General features: G+C 56.1%; 2 protein-coding genes across 3 annotated transcripts in view; both read left to right on the top strand.

Moving 5' to 3' along the window:
- Positions 1 to 2,546: 2,546 nt before the first annotated feature.
- MYL3 (myosin light chain 3) lies at positions 2,547 to 8,136 on the top strand. 2 transcript variants are annotated; one of them, XM_004034038.5, is made up of 7 exons: positions 2,547 to 2,745; positions 5,020 to 5,047; positions 5,182 to 5,331; positions 6,363 to 6,536; positions 7,552 to 7,629; positions 7,741 to 7,782; positions 7,912 to 8,136. In XM_004034038.5, exons 1-6 carry the CDS (start codon positions 2,617 to 2,619, stop codon positions 7,767 to 7,769), a joined length of 588 nt encoding a protein of 195 aa, XP_004034086.1. In that variant the 5' UTR covers positions 2,547 to 2,616; the 3' UTR covers positions 7,770 to 7,782; positions 7,912 to 8,136. The 2 variants fall into 2 exon arrangements, with proteins under 2 accessions (XP_004034086.1, XP_018878909.1); XM_019023364.4 differs by lacking the exon at positions 5,182 to 5,331.
- Positions 8,137 to 8,209: 73 nt separating this feature from the next.
- The window catches only part of PRSS42P (serine protease 42), a 38,504-nt gene continuing 26,620 nt past the window's right edge, over positions 8,210 to 20,093 (top strand). Inside the window, 1 exon segment of the mRNA XM_063703739.1 lies at positions 8,210 to 19,353. The gene's annotated coding sequence lies outside the window, so the exon portion shown is untranslated.

The following is a 20,093-nucleotide window of genomic DNA, read 5'->3' as shown; positions in this document are numbered from 1 at the left end:
GGCTAGGCAGTTGTTATAGGTTTGAGGGTGGGCCTGTGGGTGAGTCCTGGGGTACTGTTGCTCCCAAGCCAGCAGGGACATGCCCAGAATCAGAGCTCAGGCAGTCACCATCCTGGCCCTAGCCTTCATCTGGGTCCTGATGAGGGAGTGAGGATGGCTCTGTGCAACCTGTCCCTGCTGCAGGACCACGTTTGCCCTGTGTGTGACAGGAGGGGCCCAAGCCACTGCCTTGACTCTGCCACACACAGGTGGAGGAAGGTGGCACTATGTGGCTCTGGCTGGCTGCATGAGCCTGCCCATCCTAGATTACAGACCTGGACACTGAGGCCCAGGATGCTTTTGTCACTGGCTTACCCCCATTTGGGCCAATGTTGGGTGGTTTCCAAGGGGTGGTAATTGTGTGAGGATGAAAGAAATGAGATGGGAGAGAGGGCCCTGTATATGTCCTCTGCTCTGGCCCTCTGCTTCCCTCATGATGAACGCAAGGAAATTGGTCTTGTTGGCAGTGTCTGTGGGTGGCTGGGGCTCCCGTGTGACTTCCAGAGCCCGTTGTCCTGAGGGTCGGCAGGCCTGGGTGGTGGGGCCTCCCCGGGGCCCCTCTGTGTGGCCCTCTGGCTGTCTTCTCCTCTTGTGGTATTTCTGGCTCGTCTCTACTGACCATCCCCCCACCCCTTTCTTTCTCAATACTGTTGCCAAACATCTGGAAGAAAAGTGAAAAACTTGCCCCCCCGCCAGTCCCGGATGTTGTCAGATTTCCAGATGTGTGTGTTCTGCCCTCCAGATGAGAGGCAGAACGTGTTCCAGTCAGAAGCGGGCTGGCCCCAGCGCTGGACTGCTGTCCCTCCCTGTGAGGCGGAGTGACAGGATGAGAGGGACTGGGCCCAGTAGGAAGACAGCAGGGCGTGCCAGGTAGAGGCCCTGGGCCCCACTGCACCCTCTCAGCCTCAGGCTTAGCCCCTTGCCACACCAGGGAAATCCCTGGCTTTGAAGTTTCTATCAAAGGCTCCAGGCACTTAAAAGTAACCAGGAGCACCTCCTTCCCACCCCCCAGGCACAGATGCTGGGCAAGGAACAGAGCCCAATGTGTTTACAAGATGTCCCTACTGTTGGCGTCCCCATGCGGGAAGAGCCTTGTGCCACCTCAGCCTTCCCACCTCCCCAAGTGGCAGTCCCGTCAGGCTGCACTCTGTCACTGTCATCTGCTGAAGGCTGGGCTTGGGATGGACCCTGAGGGCCGGGCACTGCAGGATGGGCACTGGGGGTGGGCACTGAGTGGTAGGAACAGGGAATGAGCATCATTGCACTGGGGCAGACCCTGCTTGGCAGCTTGGGGTTCCTCAGAGAGGCAGACCCTCTCAGAGCCCCTGCCAAAAGATTCGGCAGAGGGCAACATGTGGCAGTGGAATAGCATTGGAGAGAGCTTTCTGGAAGAGGGCCAGTAGAGCCAAGCCTTGAATATGTCAGGCAGAGGGGGCGAGGGCACTCTGGGCAGAGGGTGCAGTGGGGAGCCAGGCCTGGGGTGTGTAGGGAAATGTGCATCCCTGGGGCCTGTAGAGAGGGGAAGTAGGAATCTAGGGGTGAAAGCTGAGAAACTGGTCCCTGGGCCAGCAGGGGCTGAAGAGGGAGGCTGCTGAACTGGCCTGGGGCGACTGCCCTAGAGGGAGCAGCATCCTTTCTCTTGCCCTTTGTGGGGGTTCCTGGAGACCCTTGGACCCATAGCCAGGGCTACAGCTGCCTGCCATGACCAGACATTCACATACAGACACATGTAAACACCCAGACATAAACACACAGAAGCAACACCCGCAGACACACTCACATAGACACATAGACACACCACACACACATAAAGACCCAGACCCACAGAGACAAATGCAGACACCCGGGCCATCCCTTACATAGACACAGATACGGAGCACACATAGGCACGCACAGAGCCCCCCACCACGGAGGCACCCAGACAATACACACAGGTGTACACAGACCCCCCTCCACACAAACACAGACACACAGAGACCCACAGACACATAGACACCCCAACACAGACACAGACAACGCACACAGACACATGCTGACTTCTGCCTTCCCCCACATGGACACGGTCGTAGACACAGACACAGGCACAGGGGACTTTGGAGAGCTTAAGTTCAGAGGTGCCCTTAGATCATCCCAGTCCTTCTGGCCCCAACACAACACGTAGCATGTACTTGGTCCACCCTTCTTCACCTCTTCAACTTACGGACCTGCAGAGAGGCAGCAGGGCCCTGTGTGGGTATGTGTGGGTGTGCAGATGAGTGTGTGTGTATGTGTGTATGTGTGTGTTAAGCAGTGGCCTTTGTCTCCCTCTCTCCCTCCCCCTTCCCAACAGGTGATTGGGAGGAATGGAGATCCCTCCTCCCCTACCCATTCCTGAGCCTGAACAATGCCCTCCCCAGGCCCCAAAATAGCCCCTAAGCCTAGCCATATCCTTTTATGGCCCTGTCCCTATTGTGCACTGCAGGGGTGGGGCTGGGGTCATGAGGTATCCGGGCAGGATAAAGGCCTGGGTGAGGCGGCTCACCTACCCTGCTTTCTGCATTCTTCTCTGCACATCCCTCTCTGTACTTACAGCCCCCAATGGCCCCCAAAAAGCCAGAGCCCAAGAAGGATGATGCCAAAGCAGCCCCCAAGGCAGCTCCAGCTCCCGCACCTCCCCCTGAGCCTGAGCGCCCTAAGGAGGTCGAGTTTGATGCTTCCAAGATCAAGGTGGGTATGGAAGCTGGGTGGTGGCAATAGGAGCAGGGCAAGTGAGTGGATTCCAGAGTGGACCTAGCAAGAGGCAGGTCAGGCTCTGGAGGTGAGCACTGAGCTGACGCTGGAAGCTTCTGTGCAGAGGTCAGACAAGCCCTGACTGCTTCAGGCATCAGAAGGGCTGCAGCAGGAGGGATGGTGGTCAGACGTTCTGCAGGACTCCTCTGGTGCTGCTGAGAACTAAGGTGGAGTCTGGACTGGGGTTTGAGTCTGGACTGTCTTTTTAGTGGTTTTGGAAATGGACTCTCCCTTGCCCTTCTTCCTGGACTTCTCATCCTTGGGGAATCCTGGAGTCAGCTGGAGCCAGGCAGGGATTTTCCTTGTTCAGCTGAGGGGTCCCAAGTCCATACACGCTCCCAGCGTGGATGAGATAGGGAGTGAGAAGAAGCAGAGCCCTTGTCCAGGCTGGGTCTCGTTCAAGTCACCGAGCCCAGAGCTGGTAGAGCACTTCCAGGCCTCAGCTTTTAGGTAGGGAACTTGAAGCGTCAGCTGGCTGGGGACATTCTGAAAGCTGTGCAGGAAGCTGGTCATGGAGCTATGACCAGTGGCCCCAGGAGCCCTTCCCCAACTGGGAAGTCTTTCTCAGAGTCTAAACTTGGAGGGAGCCATGACTCCCACCTGTGGTATCTGCATAGCAGCACGTACCCTGTGTCCTGCCTGCTCCCTGTTCTTGGCTGGGACCACTGCTGCCCTGGCTGCCTCCTCAGGAGCCCTGTGGAACCCTCGCCGTCCCCGCATGCCCAGCAGGACCTACATTCCATCCGTGAAGTCTTGCCTCCTGTTCATGAGCCCTTCCCAGAGACATCTACCATGTCCTTTGAGGCAAGGGTTCAAATCCCAACTCTGCTCCATTTTAGTTGCCAAGTTCTTCACTGCTCTGAGGCGTGGTTTCCTCAGCTGTGAAACAGAACAGCAAGTCCCCTCTTGCAGGGCTGCTGGGAACCATTCAGAGTATATGCACCTGGAGTTGGCCACCCAGGTCCCAGGCTTGCATTCTGCAGGCCTCATGGTGAGGCTGTGACCACAGCCACGGCCCATGGTGGCATTGTCCTTTCTCGCCAGGCCTGAGGTTGGCACAGACTCCCTTCTGAGAGGTGGGGACAATGAGACCCCTCATGCGCCCTCTTCCCCCATCCCCAGGTTGCAGGTAAAGGGCAGGGAGCCTTTGCCAGGAGCCCAGAGACCCTAATCTCAGTAGGCTTCCTGGTGGAGAGAGCTCTCAGGGAGCCAGGAATGACAACCTGTTCTTCCCAACACTGGGTCAAGCCAGAAGCCAGGAGGGACAGTCATGGTAGGGTGGCCCTGAACAGGGTGTCCCTCTGTGCCGGCATGTACTGTGGAGATTGGTGGGGCTCCGAGGCAGCAGCCATGAGAGAGACGCCAGTCATGCCCCTCCCCCAACCTCCTTTCCCTTGTGTGACCTTGACCTTGGGGCGAGTGACTGCAGTGATAAAAATAGACCTGGTATCCGGTGAGGAGGGGGACACTGGATCCTGGGAGGCCTCTTGATTGACGTCAATCAAGGTGGCCCCAATGTGACTTCAGCAAACACTCAGCAGCACTGCCCTGGCCCTGTGCTGTCCTGGGGTGTGGGAGCTTCCCAGGGACCTACAGACAGGGTGTGTGAGAAATAGGTATAGTGGGGCTGGTGAGCGATTGCCTGGTCTTTAGGGCTTAGGGGGCTCTGTGAGGGCAGACGTATGTAGACACATGCTCACACACACACATGCACACTTGTGCTCACCCTCGATGCTTCCAGCCACGAGCCCTCGGCCTGTACCATTGCCCTTACTCCTTCTACCACCCTGGGCCCTCCCATCTCACTTTTGCTGACAGTCCTGCCCACCAGGCCCCAAGCAAAGCCAGCCTGACTGGGGCCTGTGGCTTAAGGTACATCTGTCCAGAACCGGGAGCATCAGGTAAGGCCCACGCTGGCCTGAGGCCTTGAGCATGTGGCCTCCCTCCTCACTGCTACCCCTGCCAGGGTCCACCGAGCATCAGGGGCTCGGTGCACACAGACTCAAGGTCTTCTGGCTGGAGAGGTGGAGGGGGGCAAGGAGGCAGGAGGGCGTCAAGGTGGACTGCAGGAGGTCCTGGGGGTGCAGGCTGGGATGCTGGAATGGGACAGGCTGAGACAGTTGACATTCTGGGCTGGCCACTGAGTGCCCAGGAGGAGGTGTGGCCCCACCTTTTAAGCCGGGCATCTGAGTCTTTGGGGTCTCTTTTCAGATCGAGTTCACACCTGAGCAGATTGAAGGTGAGCAGGGGTCTTGAACCCAGGGGTTGCAGGATTGGGCTGGGATTCCCTGGTCTGAGGGTCCTGCCAGGGGTGTGGGGAGTGGGGTAGGCTGACCCTGGGAGTGTCTGTGGCTCACTGCCCTCTCCTGGCAGAGTTCAAGGAAGCCTTCATGCTGTTTGACCGCACACCCAAGTGTGAGATGAAGATCACCTATGGGCAGTGTGGGGATGTCCTGCGGGCGCTGGGCCAGAACCCCACGCAGGCAGAAGTGCTCCGTGTCCTGGGGAAGCCAAGACAGGAAGGTAGTGCACCTGCCCGAGAGCCCCCATAGTGTTAGTCCCGGGGAGACTGGCTGGGTGGGCTGCCATCCATCCTGCGGGATAGCACGAGAATCTTTCCTGACATCTCCCATTGTCCCGATGAGGGCACCGAGGCCAGCCACAGGGCCATGCCGACCAGGTGACATGCAGTAATGGTTTGCTGGAGCATCTGGATCCATGCTGATTTGCCAGGCCTCCTGGTGGTAGGCGCTGACACCTATGGAGGAGTGAGAAGGTCGGGCAGTGACAGCAGTGGGCAGTGGGATGCTGTCATCCCAATGCTTTGGGAGGATCACTTGAGGCCAGGAGTTTGAGACCAGCCTGGGTAACATGGTGAGATTCTATCTCTACAAAAATTAAAAATTTAGCTTGGCATGGTGACATGCACCTATGGTCCCAGCTACTCAGGAAGCTGAGCCAGGAGGATCCCGTGAGCCCAGGAATTTGAGGTTGCAGTGAGCTATAATCACACCACTGTACTCCAGTCTGTGTGACATAACAAGAAGACCTCGTGTCTAAAAATAAATAAATAAATGAGTGAATAAATACATAAATGAATAAAATTTTAAAGCTAAAAGAAAAAAGGAGTGAGGCCCAAGCCCCCACCAAGGGTTCAAAAGTCCCAGGGAAGGTCTCTGATTGGCCTAGCTGCTCCTGACCCAATCACAGGTGGTGGAGGGTGAGGTCTATAAGAAAATGCCACGAGGGGAGGACTGTTTCCCAAAAGTAGGCAAGGGGTTCTGGACAGAGCCCTCCGTGGTGGCTCAGGGCAGCAAACTCCCTTTGTGAATAGCAAAGGGCTATGGAAACAGTGCATTGCTCAGTAGACTGTAAAGTGCCTCGCGATGGTAGTTTACTTTTAAATGGCAAACTGGTGTAGACTGCTGTGAGAACTGGTGTAGACTGTTGTAGAACTGTGTGAGAGGTGGGGATAGCTCCTCATTATCAGGCATGGGGGAGGGGTGTGCCCACCCCAGCCTTAGACCCTGGAACCTGGGACCATTTCTCTGCAGAGCTCAATACCAAGATGATGGACTTTGAAACTTTCCTGCCTATGCTCCAGCACATTTCCAAGAACAAGGACACGGGTACCTATGAGGACTTCGTGGAAGGGCTGCGGGTCTTCGACAAGGAGGGCAATGGCACTGTCATGGGTGCTGAGCTTCGCCACGTGCTGGCCACGCTGGGTAAGGGCAGCCTCCTCCCCTACCCCAACTCCTTCCAGGGACATCCTGGGAGAAACCACTCTGTTGCCCCCCAGGCCTGTGACCCATCGGTGAAATGGAGAGAGTTACATAATTAGGGAGCCTCAATGGCAGACAACAGAAATATTACTTAGGAGGAGAGTAAAGCAAGCATGCTGGTGCAGCTCACAGAAGGGGGATGACATCAGCTCTGGGGACAGAGCAGGGCGGGAAGGAGCCGTCTTGATATGCTCCCCTCCTTCCCACGACTCCAGGCCACCGTCCTGGTGGTCATTACTCCAAGGTCAAATTCCAGGGCCACAGCCCTAAGTGGTCAAGCAGGTCAAGTACCTGCCGCCTGGGGGGATCCTGACCTCTGTGGGGCCCTGTGTACCTCCCAGTTATACCCCTACCATCGGCTGCCTGCAGCAGGGGGTCCCTCTTCAAAGTGATTTTTTCCTGCAGCAAACATTTGAGTGTCTACTGTTTCAGCTCCGTGCTGGTCTCTCTCTCTCCTCTCTCTCTCTCTGTGTGCATGTGTGTCTAAAGGTTGGGGTAAGAAGGGGGAGCTGCGGCTGGCATTTTGAAGGGGGGCCAGCACAGCACACAGAAGTACGGAGGCAGGAGAATGCCAGACTTGGGGAGCAGCGGGTGGTCTCTTGGCTCCCTCCACCACCCTCTCCCAAGATCCCCAACTCCACCCCATGGGCCCTTCCTCTAGCCTCAAGGGGCTGCCCCAAGGGACTGCTTCCAGGGAGCCCTGGCTTCGTCCTGGCGGAGGGACCCCCTCCCAGCCTAGTGGGACAGAGGACAGCATGTACTGCACCCCAGGCCCCTTCTTAACTTGTCACTGATTCTCCTGGCCTCAGAAATGGGGTGATGGCCAAGGTCTTGTGAACAGTGCTGGCTGTGGGAATACTGGAGAGGTTGAGCCACCATCTAGAGGGATTCAGTGGGTGCCCCCACCCCATCATGCCTCTGCACGCACGGTGCTGACTCAGCCTCCCACTCCTGCCAGGTGAGAGGCTGACAGAAGACGAAGTGGAGAAGTTGATGGCTGGGCAAGAGGACTCCAATGGCTGCATCAACTATGAAGGTGGGCTCAGCAAGGACAGGGGTCTTCTGGGAGGGGAGTGCTGGGACCCAGGCTCCCAGCCATGGCTTCCCCATGTTGCACTCCTGCCACTCACTCTCCTCTTCTTTCCAGCATTTGTGAAGCACATCATGTCCAGCTAAACCTCGTGCCCAGGTAGGCACCCACTCCCTCCTGAACCCGCTGCTGCCACCTGCCCACACTCCACCAGCTGCAGTGCTCACTTGACATCCTGCTGCCTCCGTCTCCCTCCTCCTCTGTAATCTGCACTGCCTTTGCTCTCAGGAAGCCCAGGGAAGGCTGTGCAGGGACGTCTCACCTCCCATGTGTGATGCTGACACCAGCGGCCTGGAGTCGTGGGAAGGAGGGGAGCCTTACCAAGACTCCTGCAAAAACCCTTGGACCTCTCCACGTGGTTGCCATCTCTGGCCCCTCTCAGGCTGTGCTTACCTGTGACAGCAGCTCTGTCCCCACCCCATGGGCCTCATGAATAAATGGCTTCTTGCTGGCCTTCCTTTCTGACTTATTTCCCTTTCTCCCTCTCTTTTTTCCTTCTCTCCTTCCTTCCCTCCCCTCCTCTTTTTTCTTCCTTTTCTCCCTCCCTCCCTTCCTACCCACCTCCCTCCCTTTCTTCCTTTCTTCTTTCCTGCCTTCCCTCCCATTTTCCTCCCCTTCTTCCCCTTCTTCCTTCCCTTCCTTTCTTCCTTTCCTCTTTTCCTTCTTACTTCCCCCTTTTTTTCTTCCTCCCTCCTTTCCTCCCTCCCTCCCCTCCTTCCTTCCTTCCTTTCCCTCTTTGTCCCACATTTCTCCTTCCCCTCTTCCCTTTCCTCCTTCTTTCCCTCTCTCCTTCTTTCCTCTCTGTGGCCCTTGGCTTGCCTATGTGAATTCTGTGGCCCATGGACACTGAGCTGGAGGAGGCCGAGTGCTTCTCTGTTGCGCTTGCCCCTCACCCGGCCTTCTGCAGGAGGCAGCCATGCTGGGGCCGCTAACACAGGGATGCGGGCGGCTGGGAGCCTGAGAGCACTGTCTGAGCTGTCTCACTGCATGTCCACCAATTGGGTGACCATGGGGCATTGGCCCAGAGCCACCCTGTCACTGGTGGGGAAGCTGAGGCCCGGCACAGGGAATGGCCTTGCCTGAGTGACATTGGGAATGGGTGGCAGGGCAGGAGCTAACTTTGTCCCTAGGCTGTCAGAGCTGACCCCTTGCCCTGACTCCGATGGTGAAACTGAGCCACTCTGCCAGCAGTGTGGCTCTAGGTCAGAGGTAGAGGCTTTGTGGGGATAGCCCCGGGCTCCTCAGCAGAAGACAGCATGCAATCCCTGCGTGGTGGAGGGAGGTGCACACACCTGCAGACCCCTGCCCCATTCTATCCCCTGCTCTGGGGCCAGAGCCCCTCCCCTGAGTCCTCGAGCCTGATGAGGATAGAGAGGGGAGGCTTCCTCGAGGAGATGATTCACGCAGGCTTGATGTGAAGAGAGAGCAAAGCCCTGCAGAGAGGCTGGGGGCCCCAGATATAGAAATGTGGGGGAGATCAAAGGCTTTGAGTGGGGAGTGGGCCACACTGGATGGGAAACACCTTGCAGGCCAGGACCCAGGAGTCAGGGCAGCTCCAGGGGGCGCCTTTTCATGACCTCGTGTGGATGCGCGTGTCTGCGTGGCAGGGGGGATGTGGTGGGGGTGAGAGCAACTTGGAAAGCCTGCGTGGATCAGACTGTCCAAGGGGCTGTGTGGTGTGGGGAGTCCTGAGTGTGTGTGAGAGTGAGTGTGTGTGGATGGGGGCTGCTGGCAGTGTGTGGGAGAGAGTGCATGTTAGGGGTGAGTGTGTCGCAGGAGTCTGTTGCATCCTCCTTTCATTCTCTCAGCATTTACTGAGCACCGACTGTGTGTCAGGCTCTGTTCTAGGTGCTGGGAACACTGCAGTGGAGAAGGCAGTGGAAACCTCTGCCCTTGTAGAACTCACACAAACCAGACAAATCCTGACAGTGAAGTATCGAATGGTGCTAAAGGCAGAGAAGGACTGAAAGCAGGGAGGGCTGTGGTGTGTGTGTGCATGTGTGTGTGTAAGCCGGGAGGTGGGTGACATGTTAAATAATGAGGTCAAGGATTATCTGGGCAGGAAATAGTTGAGCAAAGATTTAAAGGAGAGAAGATGATATTTAGAATATATAAAGAACTTCTATAACTCAAAAACCACCCCCCGAACAACCCAACTAAAAAATAGGCAAAGGACTTGTATGTATACATTTCTCTAAAGAGGATATGCAGGCTGGGCGTGGTGGCTCACGCCTGTAATCCCAGCACTTTGGGAGGCTGAGGCGGGTGGATCACATGAGATCAGGAGTTTAAGACCAGCCTGGCCAACATGGTGAAACCCCATCTCTACAAAAATACAAGAATTAGCCCAGCATGATGGCCGGTGCCTGTAATTCCAGCTACTTGGAAGGCTGAGGCCAAAGAATCATTTGAACCCAGGAGGCGGAGGTTGCAGTGAGCTGAGATTGCGCCACTGCACTCCAGCCTGGGCAACAGAGCAAGACTCCATCTCAAAAAAACAAAACAAAACAAAACAAAAAACCAAAGGATATACAGATAACCAATAAGCACATGCAAAGATGCTGAACATCACTAATCATTACAGAAATGCAAATTAAAACCATAATGAGGTACCACCTCACACCCATTAGAATGGTTTTTATAAAAAAACAGCAGAAAATAACAAGTGTTGTTGAAGATGTGGAGAAATTAGAACCCTTGTGCACTGTTGAAATTTGAAAGTAAAATGGTGCAGCCACTGTGGAAAACACTATAGCAGTTTCCCACAAAATAGAATGACCAGATGACCAGCAATTGTACTTCTGGGCATGTACCTAAAATACTTGAAAGCAGGGTTTGAACAGGTATTTGCACACCCACGTTCACAGCAGCACTATTCGCAGTAGCTAAAAGGTGGAAGCAACCCAAGTGTCCGTGGAGGGGTGAGTGAGTAAGCAAATGTGGTCTATCCACAAGGGAGTATTACTCAGCCTGACAAAGCAAGGCCATGCCGACACACGCAACAACGCGGGTGAACCTTGAGGATGTTACACTAAGTGAAATAAGCCAGTCACACACACACAAAATACTGTAGAGTCCACTTATCTAAGGGTCCTAGAGTAGTCAAATTCATACAGACAGAAAGTAAATGGTAGGGGCTGGGGGAGGGGAGGTGGGGAGTTATTGCTAAAGGGAAAAGGGAGAGATGAAGTGTCTTAGGCTGGGCTCCCCCAGAAGTAATCCCTGAGACAAGGACCAGATCGAGGACTACCTGCAAGTAGTCTCCCTGGAAGGTGATTCCAGGGAGCATGGGAGAGGGGTGGGGTGGGGGGCCTGGGAAGGAAGAAAATCCCCCCAAAGGGGTGCACGCAGAGCAGATGACACTATGAGCAAAGGGGTCTCAGCCCTGCTGGGAACCTCTGGGAGATGGTGGTATTGTCTCACTGAGGGATAAGGAAGGCAGACTATCTACAGACTCCCATCTGTCACTGGCTGGGCAGGGCCCCTAGGTTGGCTGGAACATTCCTATGTGGCACCTAAGCATCTGCTTCAGGAGGCTGTGTGGGCATCTGAGGGAAGACGTCCTGGCAGAGGGCACAGAGGCCTGGTGATGGGAGCAGAAAGTGCCATGGAGAGGGACAGGTCCTGAGTCAGAGAGGTCAGGGAGGGCTGCAGCATGCGCCCTGGGGAGATGTTTTCTCAGTGCCACCCTGGCCGCTGTGTGGAGAAGAGACTGTGGGGGCCACAGGGGCAGCAGGGAGGCCAGTGAGGAGGGTCCAGGAGAGAGGAGATGCACGCTTGGCCCAGGGTACTGGTGGGGGTGATGGTCGTAAGTGGTCAGATTCCAGGGCTGTTTTGAAAACATCCTCAGCAACATCACGGACAGATTTCAAGGCCTTCTGGTTCAGTCCACTCCAGCCTCAGATCTAATTCAGGGGAAGGAGTCGTAATCTGCTCTTTCACAGTTTACCGCCACTGCACTGAGAGGTGCACAGTCTGTCGGCTGGTGGGGCAGATAAAGACGCCCTGCGCCCCGTTGCAGTGCACTTGGCCAATGAGGGCATCTTCATGTGTGTGTGTGATCTTGGCGGGCTCTGGCCAGCCTTCCTGGCCCATGAGTGACTGAGGACCCACACAGAGGGGAGCAGATCACAATCAGGTTCCACCTCCAGCCTCCTCCGGGGTAGGGCACCACCTGAAGTGGCTGACACTCTCCTGGGCAGTCCCCAGTTCCCGCCTGTCTGGTGCACCTTGCTCCTGAAAACCAGGCCCAGAAGTGCTGAGCTCCCCTTCAGAAGTCTGCATGGGACTGAGTAGTTTCAGCATTTTCTTTCTGCATATGCCTACCCTGGGCTGGTGTCCTGAGCACAGATTGCACCTGCTCTCAGTCATCTCCAGCAAGGAGTGCCCTGCATCCAAGTTCACATGTGTCTTAGTCCTCAGGCATACATGTCCCACTCTCTCAAGAATGCCTGCCCTTCTGGTTTCCAGGGTGGCCCGCAGTACTCCCAGGCCTTCCCCAAACATACCCTCCTTCTTGCAGGCTTCCCTAGTCCCTGGGAGCTACTGTCCCACTTGGTTTGGCTTGGTGGTAGAAGGGAGCATCTTGCAATTCCCAGCCCCTAGTCTTCTTGCGTAGCTGGAAGGGGACGGGTTGGGGGGCCCCTTGGTGAGGGCAGGGATGGAGCTGTTGTCTGATGAGCCCTGGCAGGGGCAGCTTGGTTCCACTTGTTGCAGCTCAGCTCCACTTAGAATGTGCCTCTGGCCCAGCCATGGCCATGTTGCTACCCTGGGGCCATTTACCTCTCATATGTGGCTCTGCTGACCACGTGTTCCTGGGTTTGGGTCACTGGCTGTGGGTGCAGACATCAGAGTGGATGGGGTGGAGGCACCTAAAGGTGGGACTCAGCTGCAGAGGTGAGCCTTCTCCTTACTCAGCATCCTCCCATCCTGGCTGGGTGAAATGTGCGTGTGTATGTGTGCATAGGTCCACAGTTGTGCATGTATGCCTGTGGATCTGTGTCTGTAAGTGAATGTGGGCTTGTGTTTGTATGTGTGTTGTATATGTGTGTCTGTGTCTGTGAGTGTGTAGGTGCCCATTTGTCTGTGCATATGTACATGTGTGTTTGCCACTGTGTGTGCGTGAGTGTGTGTGCCTGTGTCTGAGTGCATATGTACTGGGGGGGCTCTGTTGAATCAGCACCGGCGCTGGGCAGGTGGCACTGCTAGGCAGGCTGTGGCCTCCCTACAGTGGCATAAACACTGGTCCCAGCTTCCCCCTCAAGCAGGGTGGTCCAGCCTATGGCCCTGTGGCTGGTAGAGAGGGGTGGGAGGGGGCAGGGGGTTTGCCCTTGGGCCACCTTGATACCCCTCATGCCTCAAGTGCCCTGTCATGTGCCCCATAAGGCTGGGGTCTGTTCTGGGGTCTCTCTATGCCTCACTTTCCTCCTCTGGCCTGGGGCCTGATCTCTGAGGTCTCCTCAAGGTGGCAGGAGGAGCCACCACTACATTCTCAGTCCATGCTGAATCAGAGGGTCAGTGGGGTAGTCCAGGGGCAGAGTTCAGCTTCAGCACCCCAGGCAGGGCCAGGCAGTCCCCTTGAAACTGCAAAACCTAACACAGAAGGTCCAGTGACATTGCAGGAACAAGGTTCTGATGGGCCCTTGACACTCACAGCTTTAGGGCAGAGTTTGGGGATCTAGAACTTGAGCACAAGGGACAGAGGATTATCGGAGCTGGGCCCGCGATGGTCCCAGAACAAACCGTCCCTCCGCTGCTCGGATGTTCCTGCATGGATGCTCATGGCTCTTGTTAGCCTGCCGCACCCTGCATCTTCTCTTCCAGACATCATCCCCAGGGATCCTGGGGTTACCACTGGGACATGAATGAGATGGCATGGAGTAGCGGTGCCAGGAAGGCCAGAAATTCAGGCTGAGATAGAAAGAAGTCAGGTGGGATCTTGAAGAAGTCAGGCATTGGATGAAAATTTTGCCAGGCCACAAGAAGGAAGGAAATCAGTACAGCTGTGGGAAAGTGGACTGTAGTGCTCAAAGCACTCAGTGGCAGAGAGTCTTATGGAAAGCTGATGGAGGCCTTAAGAGAGGTCGGGGGTGACGGAATGTATGGAACAGGGGAGGAGGGGCCAAAAAAAGTCGGCAGCAGTGTGACAGGAGCTCCTTGTGTTGCATAAGGGGGTGTTTGGGGTGTCCTCCGTGGTTGGTCCTGAGGCCATGGGTAGTAGTGAGAGTTGTGGGGTCAGGGAGAGGGCGGGCCTGCCTGGGAACAGGGGAAATGCTGATCCAGTCACCTCAGAGCACAGCAGGAAAACCCGGATCTTGAACCTGGTGACCCAGCACAGAAGTGGTTCCCTGGGGTTCTCCCAAGTTCCTTCCAACCAGCCCCAGTCCCTCCCTCACCCACTTTTGGGGGTTATTTGTTCCCTGCCCTCCCAAAGCCACACAATCCTGGTTTGCCCAAACGCTGACAGAGCACAACTGGAATGTGGCATGTGTGTGTGAGTGTGTGCACACGATACTCCCCCAGGCCGGATCACCCAGCGGGCCCCTCCAGTCTCAGCAGCCAGGGCCCGGGCCCTCTTGGACAGAGAAGGCCCTCGAAGGTCAGGTCTGGGCAGGGTTCCTGCCTGCACCCTCCTCTCCAACCTGCCTGAGGACTCCTGAGGTTCCACCATTTTTTTCCATTCTCCACCCCCACCTCTGGTCTATGGGCTTGGGTACCTCACATATCTACCGAGGCCGTAGCCATGGGGCACATCAGAACCTTTCTGGAGGGCTAGTTGGGGTGGAATGTGGCAGCTGGAAGACTCAGACTCCAGACTCCGCACTTCCAGGTACCCCTTGGGCAAGTTCAGGTCTTGGCAGCTTCCTGATTTTTCTACTTTGGTCCAGCTGAACATGAGTATGCCCTTTTCCTTACCACACCTATGCCCTGGGGCTGGAAGCCTTGGTCTTCCCTCCCCTCAACACCTCTGCCATCATACCCTGCTCCTGGTCTCCTTACCTCTCTCCCATGGTAGGCTTGGAAGCATTTAAAGGTGCTCTAGAATGGCATCGTCAGCTCCTGAGCTAACTGGGAGAGGTCGTGAGCCCTCTGTTCTGAGGAATATGCAAGCAGAGGGGAACCAATCCGAGCCAGAAAGGCTGCAGAAGGGGCTCTTACCCTGGTGGAGATTGGAAGCACTTGGGCATTTCCAAGCCCTAAGGCCCAACTTATCACAATACCCAAGAAAGTTTTGAAAAAATGTCCTATCTTGTATATTTTCCAGAAGCCCAATCTATGCATCTTCAATGCCTGTCTTTCTTCCAAGATTGCATCCTGCCTACTTTCTTTTGCCTTGAGAATATCCTTCTGTTTACAGAAACAATAACGACGGTAGCTGTTGTTTTCCATATCTCTACTTGGCAAAATAAGAGCTTACCTTACAAGTCAGTTTTTAAGTTTTGAGGAAATTTCACAGTTTGTTGTAGTCAGCATTTCCCAAAACCCCTGGATAGAGACCCTTGAATGGAGCAGATCTTTGCCAGGCCCAAGGCTCATTTGAATCAGCTTATTCATCCATTCATCCATCCATTCTCCCTCCCTCCCTCCCTCCGTCCCTCCCTCTCTCCCTCCCTCCATCATGTAATTTTCAGATCTTTGCCAGGCCCAAGGCTCATTTGAATCAGCTTATTCATCCATTCATCCATCCATTCTCCCTCCTTTCATCCCTCCCTCCCTCCCTCCATCCATCCATCATGTAATTTTCAGGTGCTAACTGTGACGACCTATGATAAGTAACAGAGGCCCAGCCTTGCCACTGGGATGGAGTGGGGAATGGGAACTTGGCAGGGAGGTGCTGATGAGCCTGTGGGACAACCAGGTGCTGTGAGGTCAGGGCTAGGGGGTGGTGGGGCACAAGGGAGAAGATGCCTCAGCTCTTTGTTGGAGTATCTGGGATCCTGAGATTCTGAGTGTCCCCAAACCTCTGGATGTCCATACCTGTTTCCACGTCTGGGGCCTGCAGCTGGAGGTGGGGAAGCTCATGGCAGTGACCTCTCATCCATAGCTGCAGCACAAAGTGTGGGATGGTGGCTGCTGTGGCAGGAAGGCAAATGTTCAATGGCTTCTAGCCCTGGGAAAGATGGATGGATCTTGAGGCTGAGGGATGAGAGGGGAAGCAAGGTTTCCCTCTGTATGGCCCAGGCTCAGTGGGGGGCCCTGGGCTGGGAGCTCTCAAGAGGGTGACATGGCCGGATCCCAAGCTCTAGGCTGGGACAGCTCTATTGCTGGAAAGGGGCCTGCTCTGAGGGCTGACTCAGGCTCTGTGCAGTCCGTCTTCAAGAGGGGGCCTTTCTCATAGTGATGGAGTCCTTGGGGTGTTTCACAGAGTAGAGCTGGACGTATGGGAGGGCTCTCGGCTCCCAGGCTTGCAGTGGACTCCAAGAACCCTCCAGGGCCACATTACAGAGTCACCTCTACCCTCCTGGGCACTCGAGAATGCTACCATCAAGCCCCAGGCCTGAGTGGGCATGCCCAGTGATAGGGTGAGTGTGGGCAAGACAGCCTGAGTGCTGACAGGGACATCCAGACTCAGTTTCCAGGCCCGCGGGTTGCCTGCCCCACTTGGACCCCTGCCCCATTTGGACCCCTGCCCCATTTTCTCCTGGGGCCAAAGTCCCTCCTCCAACCTCTTTTCCAGGGCAAGTCTGACCAAGCTGCTGCTTGCTTAAATGCAACAGGGATCTTAGCCCTTGCTAAGGAAGCTCTGCATGGGCAGCTCTCAGATGTAGGGGAGAAATCTGTCTAGGGCCTCCCCGTTTCTCTGAAATTGAGTCTCCAGAACTGTTTCTCCCCTGGCTGGCCCCTTGGTGGTTCACTAGGCTGACGCGGGCCCTGCTATTTTGTAGGGATGGGCCTTGCCCTCTGTAAGGCCACTGACTCAGTGAGGGCTCAGTTTGCCAGGGGCCTGAGCAGGGCAGGGACTTTGATAATTCTTCTAGCACCTGCTCCAGTGGGGGAGGCAGGGGTTGTGTTTGTGTTATGAAGGGACCACTGTGGTCACCTGTGTGGAGGGTGGAACAGAGTGGGTGCAGAGAGGCGAGAAGACAGTGTTATGGGAGGGTGACTGCGGCACTTAGGGGAGGATAAGTTCAGGTGCAGACTGTTGGGGGAGAGCCCTGCAGGTCTCCCTGCGGTGCTACCCTATCCATCTCTGGCCTTAATTTTCCTCCTGTGCCGGGCTGGAGGTGTTGGAGACTCTGGTGTTCTGAGCCCTAGAGAGGCCCCTTCTGGACTCTGAGCTTCGGGCTGGGGGTGGTTGGGGGAGGCGACAGCTGCTTTGAAATGTGGAGAATAATAAAGCGAGGAATGTCTGAGCTCAGGGGAAAAAAAAAACCCCGCTCGCCAGGCCTCCCACCCAGCCGAGCATAATGAATTAAGTATAGGCAGGCACGTTTCATGTGGGGGTGTGGGTTGGGGGAAGCAAGAAGGCCCCAAATGAGAAACAGGGTCCTGGGCAGGCTGCCGGGAGCTGGGGGTTCTGGGCATCTGACCCGACCCCTGGGGATGCCCTCACTCCCCAGAAGCTTCCCCTCCACCTTCCCTTGGTCTGCATGGGTGAATGGGTGAAATGTGTCCCAACCCTATGTTGACATCTGACCTCAGGCTGCGCGCTGGTGCTAACCCTGTCCCCAAAAGGCCAGAAATAGGAGAAGGTGTGGTTGACTCAGAGGGATCATCTCTTCATTCTCACCCTTCTACATGCATTTATTGAACACCGATGGCATGCCTTCTCCATGCTGGATGATGGAGTCAACGCTGCCCCCTGTTGGACTGACTGAACCTGCAGTCCTGCCCATCAGCCTCTGGGGAGCAAGCCCTGAGGCTTTGGAATGCGTCCTGCTTCCAGTCTCCCAGCCCTCCACTTCCTCTGGCCAGTTCCTCACATATCCCCTCTGCTCCATGTGAGGTCATCCTCCCTTCCCACCCTTATGTCCTTGGCACCAGCTCAGCCTCCCTGCCCCAGTCTCCCTGGGGCTTGGACATCAGTGGCTTCCAGGCCCATGCTTTCAGGTTGTTACTCATGCTGTTTCCTTTTGCTTATCTGCCTGGTGGACCTCATTCATTGAACGCCAAGACTGCTTTATAAAAGACCACACCGGCCAGGCGCGGTGGCTCATGCCTGTAATCTCAGCACTTTGGGAGGCTGAGGCAGGCGGATCACTTGAGGTCAGGAGTTCAAGACCAGCCTGGCCAACAATGCGAAACCCTGTCTCTACTAAAAATAGAAAAATTAGCTGGACGTGGTGGTGCGTGCCTGTAATCCCAGCTATGCAGGAGGCTGAGGCAGGAGAATTGCTTGAACCCCAGAGGCGGATGTTCCGGTGAGCTGAGATCAAGACATTGCACTCCAGCCTAGGTGACAGGGTGAGTGAGACTCCATCTCCAAAAAAAAAAAAAAAAAAAAAAAAAAAGACCTCTCCTTCCCAGAGTGGCCCAGGGAATAGTAGGTAAGTAACTGAGCCATCAGCGAAAGGGCAGATTCTCAGCCAGGGAGCCGGAGAGTGGTGGAGGCAGGTAGTAGGGCTGTTCCTTGGGCTCTCCAGCAGGGATTCTTGCCTCCCAGCCTCTGCCGGCTTGGGGCAAGACTCCCACTTTATTTTTAAGAAGTCTGGCCTGGAACTTGGAGCTCCTTGAAATATTCTCCCCTACAGTCCCTTCTCTCCCCCACCCACTTTAATGAAAACCATTGTTTTTCAAGCACATGTTAATTAAAAAGCAAACATGTTTTGCTAAGTAATTTGGAAGCTCTGGTTCTGCAAACCATAGCCATTCCAGTTAAATAACATCCCTCACCCAGCTTGCCCCAGTGTTTTGGGAGCTGTAGACCCCCGTGGGTACTGCAGATGCACTTCCCTTTACAGTTTAGGCACCCTGTGGTGGACTGGTCAGGATAGGGTGTCGTCTCTATCTCACAGGTGGGGACATGGAGGACCCAAGCTCCTGGCAAGTTCAGCCCCACCAGCCCTCTGCAATCCTGTGCTTTGGGCCCAGGGGAAATAGCTGGTAAGGAGGGGTGAAAGACTCATGTGCGCCATCCTGCAGGCAAGGTCACTGTCTCAGAGCCATGGCCCAGCTGTAGGGTGAAGGGAGGAGGATGGGAGCATGACAGCCCTGTGAGCCCAGGTGGGAAGGCTGGCAGGTGCTGCATGGCCTGGGCTACCTCCCATAGTTCCCAGTGCAGCTGGGTGACATCTACCCGAAGCTGGGATAGTAGGTCGCTGAGGCGAGTGCCCAAGGTGAGGACTGGCCTGATGGGTGGAGGGAACCTTGGATGCTCCGAAGCACCCACTCCAGCCCAGCTCCCCACCCAGTGTCTGGTGATCAATATCACTACAGTGCCCATATCCCCACCTTGGCTCCGGTCCTTGGGAGTGCTGGGGTTCTGAGGCCCTTCACACAGGGCGGTACCCTCAGGGCCCATCACAAGGTGCTGGGGCCGCTAAGGTTCAAGGTTCAGTGACCTCCAGCCTTCCTGTTCCCAGCCCCTGGCAGAGGGAAGGGGCATCTCACCAAGAAGCCTTTTCAAGCCTTGCCACTGCCTCACAGCCTGCTGGTGGGCTCTCCCAACTAGGATTCCGAGAGCAGGAGTGCTTCCCTTGGGTGTGCTTCCAGGTGTGAGCCTGTGTCCAGGTATGTGTTCCTGTTTCCGTGTGGGCTGTGAGTGTCTCTGTTAGCCAATACCCTGGTGTGAGGGGTTCCTTTCTCCTTCCTGAAGGAGGAGATGCCTGGGCTCCTTGGGGGGAGTGTGAGGGGGGCAGTGACCAGGAAAAGTATGTGTGTGTCTGGGGAGGTGGGCCCTGGGCCCTGCCAGACACCTGGGCTGGTTGGTCCAGAGCTTCTGCATCCACTCAGGGACACAGGCGCCGGGTGGGAGCCAAGCCCCAGTTTGTGCGCTGGCCAGCCCTCCTTGTCCTCTGCCCTCAGCTGCCGATTTTTGTAAAACGAGGAGTGTGTGTTGGGAGGTGTGCGACTTATCACACGCACAGTGTTTTCCCTTCGGGACACACACACCCTCGCAAGCCACCACACACGGTGACACCAGCGACGCATGCTGGCGGCCGGCTCCCAGGGCTCAGCCTCCCTCGGCGACGCGCCAGTGATACACACTCCCGCCTCTCCCACTCCCACCCACATCCCGGGAGGAGCGGCCGCTCCCCTGTGCTCCTCCGGCCCGGCCCTCGGCGCGGCGTTTCTGTGTTCTGTTCCCTTCACAGCCGCGTGGAAACCGCAGCGGGGCGGGCCGGGATGAGCTCACGCCGCCGCCCGCCAGGCCGCCAACCCTAACTCGCTCCAGATGCAGGGCGGCCTGTGCTGGCGCGGAGAGTGGCGGGGTGGGTCGGGGCCTGGGCCGGGGCCTGGGCCGGGGCCGG

This window comes from Gorilla gorilla, chromosome 2 (assembly GCF_029281585.2).
Source record: "Gorilla gorilla gorilla isolate KB3781 chromosome 2, NHGRI_mGorGor1-v2.1_pri, whole genome shotgun sequence".
In the NCBI taxonomy this organism is placed as follows: domain Eukaryota; kingdom Metazoa; phylum Chordata; class Mammalia; order Primates; family Hominidae; genus Gorilla; species Gorilla gorilla.
This window is presented reverse-complemented; position numbering and strand designations above follow the sequence as displayed.

Excerpts from the sequence above, each read along its gene's own strand:
- MYL3 (XM_004034038.5), top strand. The coding sequence starts at position 2,617 with ATGGCCCCCAAAAAGCCAGAGCCCAAGAAGGATGATGCCAAAGCAGCC. Across the intron at positions 5,048-5,181 it reads CACACCTGAGCAGATTGAAG|AGTTCAAGGAAGCCTTCATG; the intron begins GTGAGCAGGGGT and ends CTCTCCTGGCAG. Across the intron at positions 7,630-7,740 it reads TGGCTGCATCAACTATGAAG|CATTTGTGAAGCACATCATG; the intron begins GTGGGCTCAGCA and ends TCTTCTTTCCAG.